At 38.0% G+C, this 12,228-nt stretch overlaps 1 protein-coding gene across 5 annotated transcripts in view; it reads right to left on the bottom strand.

Moving 5' to 3' along the window:
* The window catches only part of SENP2 (SUMO specific peptidase 2), a 34,152-nt gene that overhangs the window by 13,422 nt on the left and 8,502 nt on the right, over window positions 1-12,228 (bottom strand). For all 5 annotated transcript variants that reach the window (XM_040481005.1, XM_040481008.1, XM_040481007.1 and 2 more), the window contains exons 5-11: window positions 10,013-10,103; window positions 7,314-7,482; window positions 5,470-5,573; window positions 4,065-4,159; window positions 3,587-3,638; window positions 2,495-2,561; window positions 422-598 (exon numbers count right to left, since the gene is read on the bottom strand). In XM_040481005.1, the coding sequence (XP_040336939.1) occupies window positions 422-598; window positions 2,495-2,561; window positions 3,587-3,638; window positions 4,065-4,159; window positions 5,470-5,573; window positions 7,314-7,482; window positions 10,013-10,103 (755 nt within the window). The remainder of the gene's footprint in view (window positions 1-421; window positions 599-2,494; window positions 2,562-3,586; window positions 3,639-4,064; window positions 4,160-5,469; window positions 5,574-7,313; window positions 7,483-10,012; window positions 10,104-12,228) is intronic.

Genomic DNA, 12,228 nt, shown 5'->3' with positions numbered 1-12,228 from the left:
AAGCCACAATGTGGGCTCACCTTTAAAATGAGAATTTACAACTATTTTCATTTCCTTAGTTTTTCACTAATCACTTTTAAAAAATACAACGGACTCATTTCTAATGCTAAACTCATACTATGTAACCCAAAATATTTGAAGGTTAGGGAAAAAAATCTACAAAGAACCCATTATATTCCGAGATATGTGACACATATGTCTGCTCACATTTGCTGAACATTAATCTGATCCTTTAGGCCACCTTCACAGATCACTAATGATCAATGTAACCAGTGACTGGACAGCCCTTAGGCCTGATTTGTTTCATACACTCATCCCTAGCCTGGAGAAACGCCTCAAAACAAAACATTTGTTCAAGTCTTGAATAACTGGGGCTACTTAAAAACACACCTCTTATTCTGATCAACACAAGAAATAATACCTCTGTAAGTTCAAGAAGATCATCCATCCTTTTATCCCTCTCTTTGCCCGAGCAATGTTTTTCTTTTGTCTCAAGTATTGACATTTTCCTCCTGAGTAAGCCATTGCTCCCATTGCCCAGGCGGAGTCGGGCCGACACCTCTTCGGATAGGTCAGGTTCCAGTTGGTGTCCCCTCCTCTGATCAAAAAAGTTTCTATATTCTATTGACATGTTTGATATTTACACATATAAACATACATAACACATGAAACATAAAACAGTGCCATTATCCTGAAAGAAGAGAGAAAGCAAATCTCCCAAGTAAGTAAAGGAGATTTTGTGTATCTATCTCTGCAAGGTGAAACAAAAAAATGTTCAAGACCTAAGGTTCACAGGACACCTCAATTACAAACCATGAAACAGAACACTCATCACTTTCCCTGGAGGCAGCAAGGAAAGTATTTTCAGCTCTCTTATGCCAGTGGAAAAATAAGACGGTTATAGGACATTCTGAAATGTTTAAAAAAAGCAAAAAAAAAAAAAAAAGACCCATAATCCCATCACTCAGAATAAAGCATTACGATCCTTATAATAAGTAAACTTGTTCTATTTCATCTTTTAAGAAAAATAATTACTCATATAGAAAAATGTACATTTATGTACCACTTAATTTTTTGTAAAATTAACACCTATGTAAGCACCATTTGGGTCAACAAATAGAACTCTGCCAACATTCCAGAAACTCTGACAATACCCTTCCATATTGTGACCCTATGTAATGTTTAATATTAAATTTCAGTTATCTAGTAGACCAACTTTTAAAATTAAGAAACTGAGTTACAAATAGAGCTTCAGACTAGGACCACACTAGTCTCAACATGCTTAGCCTGTACTCTTCACTCTAGCTGACTGCCAGGTATACTGGTCCTAGGAAACCAGCAGCTGCTGGCCCCTCCCCACATTCCCGGGGAGCAAAGCCTTCAGGTTCAGCAAGAATAGAAGCAAGAGATAGTTGGGTTCTTTTGTTTGTTTTGTTTTGTTTTTAATGTTTATTTATTTTTGAGAGAAAGAGAGAGAGTGTGAGCCAGGAGGGGCAGAGAGAGAGGGAGACACAGAATCCAAAACAGGCTCCAGGCTCAGAGGTGTCCGCACAGAGCCCAACGAGGGACTCGAACCTATGGACCACCAGATCATGACCTGAGCTGAAGTTGGATGCTTAAGCGACTGAGCCACCCAGGCGCCCCAGCAGGACGTAGTTTTTAGCCAGGTTCCAAATATGCTCCCTCTCTTTCCTCTCTCAGGCTTAGTTCCTCTCTTCTTTCAGTTTGTGCTCCATAGGTGATAAATGCTAACTCAATACAAAAGGCTTCGCTCCAAATTACTGGGGATGGGAAAGTTCTGAGACCTAGAACTTAACGAATGACTTAGCCTTCAGACTAATTCTTACAAAAAGGTCTAATGGGAGAAGAAAAACTTGATTACACTGGTACTTCACATCAATCAGTGTCCTAAACTCTGGCATTTCCATGTATCTAAAATGTGAAGTAATCCAAAACTTCAAGCTCGCATTTAATTTAGTAATGTATTTCTTTTGGATACAGAGTGTTTAGCAAAGCACTCTACTACTATTGTTTAAAATGTTAGTGTTGGTATGGGGATCACTAGAACACTTTTTGTTCCAATACTTACATAGAAAAACATTAAATCCAATTAAGCCTAAGACTGCTAATATTTTCAAATAAATCTGAGATCTTGACTCTGAAAAGAAATCCTGAACCTATTTTTGCTAGAGACATACGGTTTTTAAAAATTCTCCAAAAGAAGCCAGGCAACACAGATAAGGGTTTGGATGGAGGCAAGTTGGTCTCTCTCACAAAAAAAGGTGGCTACCATACAGAGGTAAAACCCCAGGAATTCAGAAGGAAGCCAGAAGTTGTGTATCTTCAATGCCTGCTGCTTTTTCAAAGAAAACAACAAAATTAGAAATCAAAGTAATATTTTTCATCTTTCTTACTTGTCACGAGCACCAAAACTTTAACGTGAATCAGCTGAAAGAGTAAAATGATATAACATTGAACTAGGGTTTCCACTTACACCTTCATTTTCAAGTCTGAGTCCAACTGTCCTCTCTGTATCAGAAATTTTCCCCTTTGAACAACACCTGAGGAAAAAAATTGGGAGAGTGTAGACTGGATATATACTTTTTAATGTTTATTCATTTATTTTGAGAGAGAGAGAGAGTATAAGCGGGGAACGGGCAGAGGAAGAGGGAGAGGGAGAATCCCAAGCAGGTTCCATGCTGTCAGCGCAGAGTGTGACACTGGGCTCAAACCCACAAACCATGAGATCATGACCTGAGCCGAAATCAAGAGTCGGACACTTAGCCGACTGAGCCACCCAAGCACCTCTAGACTGGATTAATTTTAACCTGTAAATGATACACTAGTTTTAGAAATAAGACTTAATAATTTGTAAATAAAAACTGCCTTGAGTTTATATAGTCCTCTAAACCAAGAGTCAGCAAAGTTTCTGAAAAAGGATCAGATAGTCAATATTTTAGGCTTTGCAAGTCTTGTGGGTTTTTTAAGTAATCTCTATGTCCACCATGGGGCTCAAACTCACGACTCTGAGGACCCCAAGATCAAGAGCCACATGCTTTACCACTGAGCCAGCCAGGTGCCCCAAGTCTTAGAATTTTTGTCACATTTTCTCAACTTCCATCATAGCTTAAAAGCAGCCAAACAACATGTAAATGAATTAGCATGAATGTGTTCCAATAAAACTTTACTTAAAAAAATAGGCAGGTGGACCAGATTTGGACAATGGCCCATAGTCTACCCCAAACTCTGTTATCAAGGAACTATCATCCAAAATACTAAGGGCACACAGAACTGCCTTCACTGTTTTTATACTAGAGGTGCTAATGCCTAAAGATGCCTACCACAACCACACTCCTATCCAAGTGGTACCTGCCTGCATCTCCCAACCCCTAAAGCCCAGAAGAGAAGAGCACCCTCTGAGCTAGGGTGGGCATTAGATACAACAGCTACCCGTGTACCCATATATGCTAACCAGCTACAAGAGCTAAGTAGAGTTCATAAGTCTTTAGACATAGTTATTCATAAAAATAGCTTACAAAGAAAATAATCCATCAAAAGAAAACTTAGAATGAACTGAACCATGTACCTCTTCTCACTTCTCACTGAGCATAGAGGTCCCCTCGTTTCAACAACTCTATCTGCGAAGATGACAAAGAAAAGATTGAATGTTTCCTTTATTAACCAACCATATAGCTAGAATTTCAACTTACGCAGTTTCCAAAGTATCAAGACATTCACTTATCATTTAGTGCCGTTAGTGAACAGCCAGTGGAGAAATATGAAGAAATTAACAAAATAAATATTAAGAAACTAACTCTAGGCTCACAAAATACTTGCTATGTAGAAGCTAAGAATAACAATCAAGAGGTATTTTATGAATCTACTTCATCTTGAAATCGCTTTTTTACTAAAGTACTTGTACTGAATAAGACCAAGTCAATGCCCTGGGTCAACAATGTTTTAAAGTTTGGTACACCATCTTTCACTAGCACATCATTTCTCAATTTCGTATGCACATGAACTAAGGTCAATACATGGAGATAGGGCTAAATCTGGGAACTCACATTGTTTTGGAACAAACTGAGTTGTTTTGACTCCGTGACTTTGTTCTTCCCCCCAGCCTTTGGTCTTTAATGTGTCCATGTGACTTCTTTGAGAGCTTAGAAACATAAAAAGTGAAGAAGGTTAAATACAAAAGGAAAGTCCACCATAAATATTCATGATCTCCGACTGACAAGCTTCTCGAAATAGGAGTTATTGATTACCCTGTAACTTCAAAATTATGAGAGGATGCAACATAGTAACATCTGGGACTTGGATACAAGGAGTGTAATCCTGATCCTAATACCTCAGCCAAGTTACCTAACCTCCAGTTTCTCTGTAAAATTGGACGTTCTCAATCCCCAGCACCACCCTGACTAAAAAAACCTCAGTGTGATAAAACTCAGGTTAAAAGATGAAAAATTTTAAATGATATAATGAAATGGACCCTGAAACCATACAATAAAAGCAGGACTGTAAATGGCAAAATAGTTTGAGGATTTTGCCAACATGACAAAAGCAAAAGCTCAGGAAGCATACTGCTGCTTCCAACAGTGGCTAATCAAAACGGAGAAAATAGTAACATTCTGCCTAAGAGAATAAAAAAAAAAGCTCACAGACAGCAAGTTAAAATTCCTAGACAAATAATCTTCTGCTATTTGTACATTCAACAAGCTAGACAGTCCTGTGACTTTTTCACCTTCAACTTGCCGTTACATGATTTCCAGGATCTTCCCCACCCCCACCGTGTATTCTCACACCACTTGTTAGAATTATCACCTGTGCCTCAATCCTGAGCTCATATATTTTTTGTCCCTTTTTTACAGGCTAATATAAGGCCAGACATCAGCTCCTTCTGCCACTGTCATCTATTTGCCCAAAACACTAGAATATTTAATTAACAAACAAGAAGCCTTATAAGGAAAACTTTCTATGACCTGGGGTGACTTGAATCTTGTCTCTGAAGTGGAGGACTTCCAATTGTGCAAAAATGCATTCACTAACATGCCACTGGGACTGTGTGTATATCTGACAGAGAAGCTGGGGTGGGAGGGAGAACTGGGCTGAAAAGGGGAAGGAGGGAGAAAGGGACAGAGAAAGACAAGAGATTGTGGGAAATGTGTGTGCTGGAGTGTTCGAAAAACCTCTCTGCTCAGTAAGAACCTGACTTCAACCTGTAATTCTACTTTTCTATATCAGAGTTTCAAGAGTTCATGTGAACAAAAGAGTCTAAAGCTGACAGAAAATTCTGTTTTGCAAAACCACTGCCGTGTGTCTCATTACTAGATACAACGTTCAGGCATATAACAAGGCTAATTCTCTCAAAGCTAACCTCTTTTTTCAACAAAGCCCTTCTCACCAATCCCCTCTCCAAAAATAAGGAAAAAGATGTCTGGCAAAGCATTTATTTTGTTAGCTCATTTCTACCTGTGATAAGTTGAAGTTACAGAAGGAACAGAGTTTCCATGACCACCTTCTTTAAGTCGCTCCAATAACCTTCGGTATTTCTCCCTTTCCTCTTTCTGAACACCCTAAGTAAAAGAAAGCATGTTAGTTAAGTACTGTAACATTAAACCTATCATTAAATCATAAACAGAAACTAAGAGGTCAAATGCCGCCCACAAACGTGTTTGTCAGCATTTAAAAAATTTCTTTGAGTTCCCAACTTTATAAATCTGAAAAGAAAAATCCAAACATCTGGCCTGTTTCAAAAAAACTGAATCAACAATGTGGAGCTGTGTAGGGCTATTCTCCTTAGATGGGCCGTTCACTCCAGCCCACTTCACTCATTTGTGTTACCTGCTTGACTCAGATGGCATCTAGGTTTTTGACAGCAGTTTTTTGTCAACCACAAAAAACTCAACGGAAATAATCCACCTGCATATTTAGAACATTCAGCTTCCACAGTGAATATGGTCTCACTAAGTCACCAATGACTTCCATGGCCAGACCCAGCAGACACTTCTTCAGCCCTCATGTCACTCGACCACTCTCTCTGGCATCTCACCCTGCTGACCTCACCTTGCCTTCCTAGACTATACACTCCTGATTTCTTCTTATCTTCTTAGTCTCCACTGCCAATTATTTCTCCTTCTGCCTGCCCTCAAATACAGGCAGTCTGCCTGTCATCTCTTCTCACACTACATTCTCTCCCTGAGTCATCTCTCCCTTGATTTATTGAACACCAATACACAGAAGATACTGAAATGTGTCTCTAACCCTGCCTTCTTCTTATAACTCCCATCACCTATATCCAAGAGTCTACAGACAGGTCTTGCGGTTTCACAGGCACTTTAAACAATGTCCCAAAACTGAAGTCATCAACTTCCCCCTACACACACTGGGTATCTTGGTCAATGACCAAGACTGAAATCTGAGACTCAGGCTCTTCTCTCTAGCTTTGTATTACACTTAACCAATGAAAATGTCCTTGCTAATATTACCTTCTAACATTTCTAGAATATATCCTGTGTGCACCTCATATATATTTGCTCAGTCTCATCTCTGACTTCTCACCTAAGAGGTACTGAAGCCTACTTCCATCCCTTCCTCCCTCTGCTTGCCTCTGTTGATTCACCTAGTTAGGCACAAGCTCCGAGAGGATGGGGGCTACATTTTATTCAATTTTTGAATTGAACTGAATTGAATTTGAATTGAATTGCTGACAACTAGCACAACACCTGGGCCTCAAATAAGTAATTCTTAGACAAATTGAACTAAGTGGCTCAGAAAACCATCCAGCAAATTGCACTAGGTGATGGTCCTAAGAAATGCCATGGATACACGAATAATTCTAAATTTTCCTAGAATAAGCAAAGATTTCAAGAGGGAAGTAAAAAGAAGACTGTTGATGAAGACATCATGCTAAGTACCCTGAAAAGGGAAGGAAAAAGCAGACGTGTTCACCATTTACTTCTCTTAATTAGCCACAGTTATTACACCTTATGAAAGAAACAAGTTAAAATAATTCAAACAGCAAAAAGGAATACAATCTCCTCTCTTTCTAGCATGATTTCTTTTTCTGTCCCACAGTGAAAAAGAATCTGAAAACTGACTAACTTATATATGTATAGAAGCCTCCAGAAGTATCAGTGGTTACTTGTTTAGCATCAGACATGGTGGTGGGGCCGCGCACTAAAAGGGAGACTGGGAAATGTACAGTGTACATCCTTTTCGTACCTTTTGAATTTTGTACTCCAGTACACATACTATCTATTCCCCTAAAAATTCACAAAATATTTTTTAAAAGAGATCAGGCTAAAACGGCTTACCTCCTCCACAGTACAGTGGGGACGCCTCAGACCCTTGCCACCCTCTTCAGAAATCATCTCTGTTACAACCTGTTCCTGAGGCTTCCAGGTTAAAGAACTTTCTGAAGGGCCTTTGCTGTGGCGACGGCCACCGGGTCTTCTACTATACCCTTCTGAGTTCAAAGTAAAACTGTGAGACAGAAAAAAAGAAAAGAAAAAGTTATCGCCAAACTGCTTAAATTGCCATTATTTAATCTCCCAAACCATCCTGTGATTAAGCTGTCTGTCCTAGGTTGAGTCTGCTCCTGGCAAACCAGAAAACTACCACTCACAACAGTTAAATCTGTCTCTAAAGTGGAGGGCACCCCAGCATTCCGCCCTGGAATGTCTGTTTGCAGCCAACAGGGCTGCCACATGGAAGCCTCTGCCTTCTTTCTCATGCTCACATGTCCAATTTAGGATTGGTTATTTAGGTGTGTTATTACACATACCCTCCTCAGACACTACACTCTCGCTTTAGTCACCTGCACCAGTGGCATTACTGATTCGTGTGACTCCCTGTTTACTGTGTCTATCCCACACTAAACTTCAAATTCCATGAAAACAGAGATGACATCTTTTCACCACTGTACCCTAGTACAGGACCTAAGCCAAAAGGCACTCAGTAAATATCCACTGAATACTGAATTAATGAATGCTAAAGAAATGGAAGCCATGAAGCCCCCACCCAGTCCTTGTTGCTGGTGACACAGCCTGCTTCTCCTGATGTCATCAGTAATGCGTCAAACTGGTATCATACCCCTCTTGATGAGATATTTTAAAGAAGATAAACCACTGATGTAGTATTTTTACAAAACGAAAAAAACCAAACAAACAAAAAAACACTGCATAATCTTGAAAAAATAATAAGTAAACATCAGACAAAATTAAAGAACGTTCTACAAAAGAAATGCCTTCTACTCTGTAAAAATATCCATGCCATCAAGGACAAAGAAAGGCTAAGGAATTGTTCCAGATTAAAGGAGATCAAAAAGACATGAAAATTAAATGTAATACATGATCCTGCACTGAATCCTTGACCAGAAAAAAAAATAATCTCTATAATGGAAAAATTTTAATGAGATTATAGAATAGTATTGTACCAGTGTTAAATTTTCTGGTTTTGTTAATCTGTGATTATGTAAGTGAATGTCCTCACTCTTAAGAAATAAACACGCTCATGAGCTTATGATTAAAGGAGCATGAGCCTAAGACTTACTCTCAAAAGCTTCAGAAAAAAATATTAGGTATATATGACAGAGCATGATGAAGCAAATGAGGCAAAATGGTAATAACTGGTGCAAGAGGGGGAGGGGCAGAGAGAGAGGGAGAGAATCTCAAGCAGGCTCTACGATGTCAGCACAGAGCCTGACACAGGACTCAATCTCATAAACCATGAGATCATGACCTGAGCCGAAATCAAGAGTCAGATGTTCAACTGACTGAGCCACCCAGATGCCCCTATAGAGTTTTAAAATACATAAAGACAAAATACATGAAGCAAAAACTGACATAACTAGATGGAAAAATAGACACATCCATAATTATAGTAGAAAACATCAACACTCCTTGGTCATCAAACATAAAAAGGTAGGTACAAAATCAGTACGACCCTGGTTGATGCTTATGGTAATTCTCTACAACAACAGTGTAGACTATATGCACATAATGGTAATTTTAGAGTGGAAACATATCAATCACAATTTGTACATATAATTTTGGAAGACATAGTGTGCCATACAATGTCTCCTAGGAATGTGTTTACTCTGCAAGGAAATTAAATGTTGTTCTACAATAAATGTTAGTGAATATAAAAAGAAGAAGAAGAAGAAGAAGAAGAAGAAGAAGAAGAAGAAGAAGAAAAAAGAAAATCAGTAAGACTGTAAAACATTATCAGTCAACTTGACCTAACTGGCAATCTAGAACATTCCACCTAAAAATAACAGAATACATATTCTTTTCAAGTGCACATTGAACATCATCCAGGCAGACCATATTCAGGTCATAAAACAAATGTTAACAAATTTTAAAGAACTGGAATTATACTACAGTATATCTCTGACAGTAATGGAATTAAATGAGAAATAACAAAATGATATTTGTACTTTCTCTCTTAACCCTACAATCAGCTATTTATTCAACAAAGTGAGAACACAGAAAGGAGAAGAAAATTACTAATAAAAACATTTCATAAAACTGATGTGTTTAGTATACGGAAACTTAACATGGTTTCTGCACTTTCTATATGTATATTATGCTTCCAAAATAAAGTTTAGGGAAAAAATTAAGTTTAGGGGAGGTGGGGGGGATGGGTGAAATAGGTGATGGGGATTAAAGAGTACACTTATGACGGGGAATTGAGCAATGTGTAGAAATGTTGACTCACTCTATGGTACAGCTAAAACTAACATTAACACTGTATGTTAACTATACTAGAATTAAAATGAAAAACTTAATAAAAAAATACAGTTTAGAAGTGAGCAACAAATCTTTTTTAAAAGGTTTTCAACATCAGATGCTATAAGCATATGATGATATAGAAAGAGTAACACACACCTGAGTTCAAATCTCTCAACAGCTGTATGATATCTCTGGCAAATTACTAAACTCGGAGTACTCCTTAACAAGATTACATAAAAGAATAAGTTTCCATTTACAGGAAGGCAGAATTTAACACTTACCCAAAGGAAGGCAGGACTCTGCGAGGCTGATCTCGGGTTACTGTCACTCTGATCTTTGGATAGTCACTTATTCCATTAGGAGATTTATTACCTATTTTAAAAATGCATTTGTAATTGTAAAAAAAAACAAACAAAAAACAACAACCCAACCCAAAAACCTGTGAACAGTCTGCATTAGAAAATCTGTGAGCAGACTACATTGTAGAACTAAATACCCTATTCTTTCAAATTCTATTACTATATAGCACAGAGATCCAGTACAAATTGTAAAAGTTGAAGGAAAAGCAATAGTGCTTAGTTTGCCTTGGACCTCAGAGAGACCGTAAAAATTCACAGGCAAGCTCTTCAAGTTTCACTTGCATCCTGGGACCATCAAGAAGCATGGGGAACTCAGTGATTACAAACTCCCTGTAATCTAATCAAATTGAGTGAGTTGTTCAAATCATTTCTTCTTCCCAAGAAAACAGAAGTTATTATTATTATTTTTAAACAGAAGTTATTTTTAAATGAAAACTTGCTATAGGCTACTACACTTCACTGGAAGCTTCCAACACTTATGAGATGGTTACTATACCTCAAAAACAAGTAACCACACTTTCATCAGCCCCATTCACTGCTGGAGCTATTATAGAGGTGTAGAGTCTCTGAGGACTCCAAAATGTAAAGAGATTTAAAACTGAAAGTTTCTTCATTTAAGTCTGTAGCAGCAAAACTTAAACTGACCTGAATTCATTTGTTTGCAAAATCTGATGTGAACCACTGTTCAATCCTAATGGATTGTTAACAATATTCAATAAACACAACATATCTAAAATATGAAAGATTCTAAATTCCCAAGCCCATCTTCAAGGGTTTCAGATAAGAGACTGTACAAGAAAGGTGCCCTAGGAATACCTGTGTTTCTCTGACTAGGCTACACAAATACACAGAAACATAGTGTTGGTACCTCGGGCACAAGACAAATGTATCATCCCTTCCATATGTCCAACTTAATAATAAATAACTTTTTTAATAGTTTTTTTTTTAATTTTTTTTTCAACGTTTTTTATTTATTTTTGGGACAGAGAGAGACAGAGCATGAACGGGGGAGGGGCAGAGAGAGAGGGAGACACAGAATCGGAAACAGGCTCCAGGCTCCGAGCCATCAGCCCAGAGCCCGACGCGGGGCTCGAACTCACGGACCGCGAGATCGTGACCTGGCTGAAGTCGGACACTTAACCGACTGCGCCACCCAGGCGCCCCTTTAATAGTTTTTTTTAATGTTTATTTTATTTTTGAGAGAGAGAGCATAAGCAGGGGAAGGTGGTGGGGGGTGGGGGGAGCAGGGGATCTGAAGCAGGCTCCAGGCTCTGTGTTGACAACAGAGAGCCCAATAAGGGGCTCAAACTCATGAACTGTGAGATTCTGACCTGAGCTGAAGTAGGATGCTTAACCGACTGAGACACCCAGATGCCCCAAAGATAAATAACTTTTAATATTTATATATTCAAATGATACGAATAGATTATAAAATCTAATTTGTATTGCTTCTAAAATGAAAGACTGCAAAAAAAAGTATCATTTTTGTTCCAGGTCTTTTGGAACTAGATTCTCAGACTCAGGGGTATGCATTTACTCCCCTTTGCTCTTCTCTTCTACCAGAGATACTTTACTAAAAAAGTTTGAGTAGCACTACTATAAGGTTTTTGTCATTTCCTCAATTTCTTCTATTTTTGATCTCTGAACCCACAACTTTTCTAAAAACTTTTTTCTCTTTCTCTCAAACTTCATATGCTGTGTGACAGAGATCACAGCCATTTTCAGGAGTCTGGATTCTTCCTATTCTTCCCCATGATAGAATTTTATACAGTATGTACAATAATTACAATTCAACTTTGGGCTCCAACAATAATATGGAGATTCGTAATCCATAAAAATATGAGAACTGGAAACTTAAAGTTGCTTCCCAATCAGATGATGTTCCTCAAAGGCAGGGTTTAATTATTTTGTTGTTTTATATTTTGTTATGAAAAGTTTTAATTATTGTTTTGTTATTTTGTTATTCTTGATAACTTAACGCATGCCTACCACAGAGTAAGCTCTCAGGAAATGTTTTTATTTGTTTTTTTTTATGAATGAACCTTGAACTAAGTCACATTAAAGACACTGATAATACAAATAGAAAACACAACCAGTAAATTCAATGACAATTCTAAAAGAAAGCTATTTCATTTTTA

The sequence above is a fragment of the Herpailurus yagouaroundi genome, unplaced genomic scaffold, assembly GCF_014898765.1.
Source record: "Herpailurus yagouaroundi ecotype Mexico unplaced genomic scaffold, PumYag 159, whole genome shotgun sequence".
NCBI classification, from domain to species: Eukaryota; Metazoa; Chordata; class Mammalia; order Carnivora; family Felidae; genus Herpailurus; species Herpailurus yagouaroundi.
The sequence above is the reverse complement of the archived record's forward strand: the minus strand, read 5'-3'. Positions and strand labels throughout refer to the sequence as shown.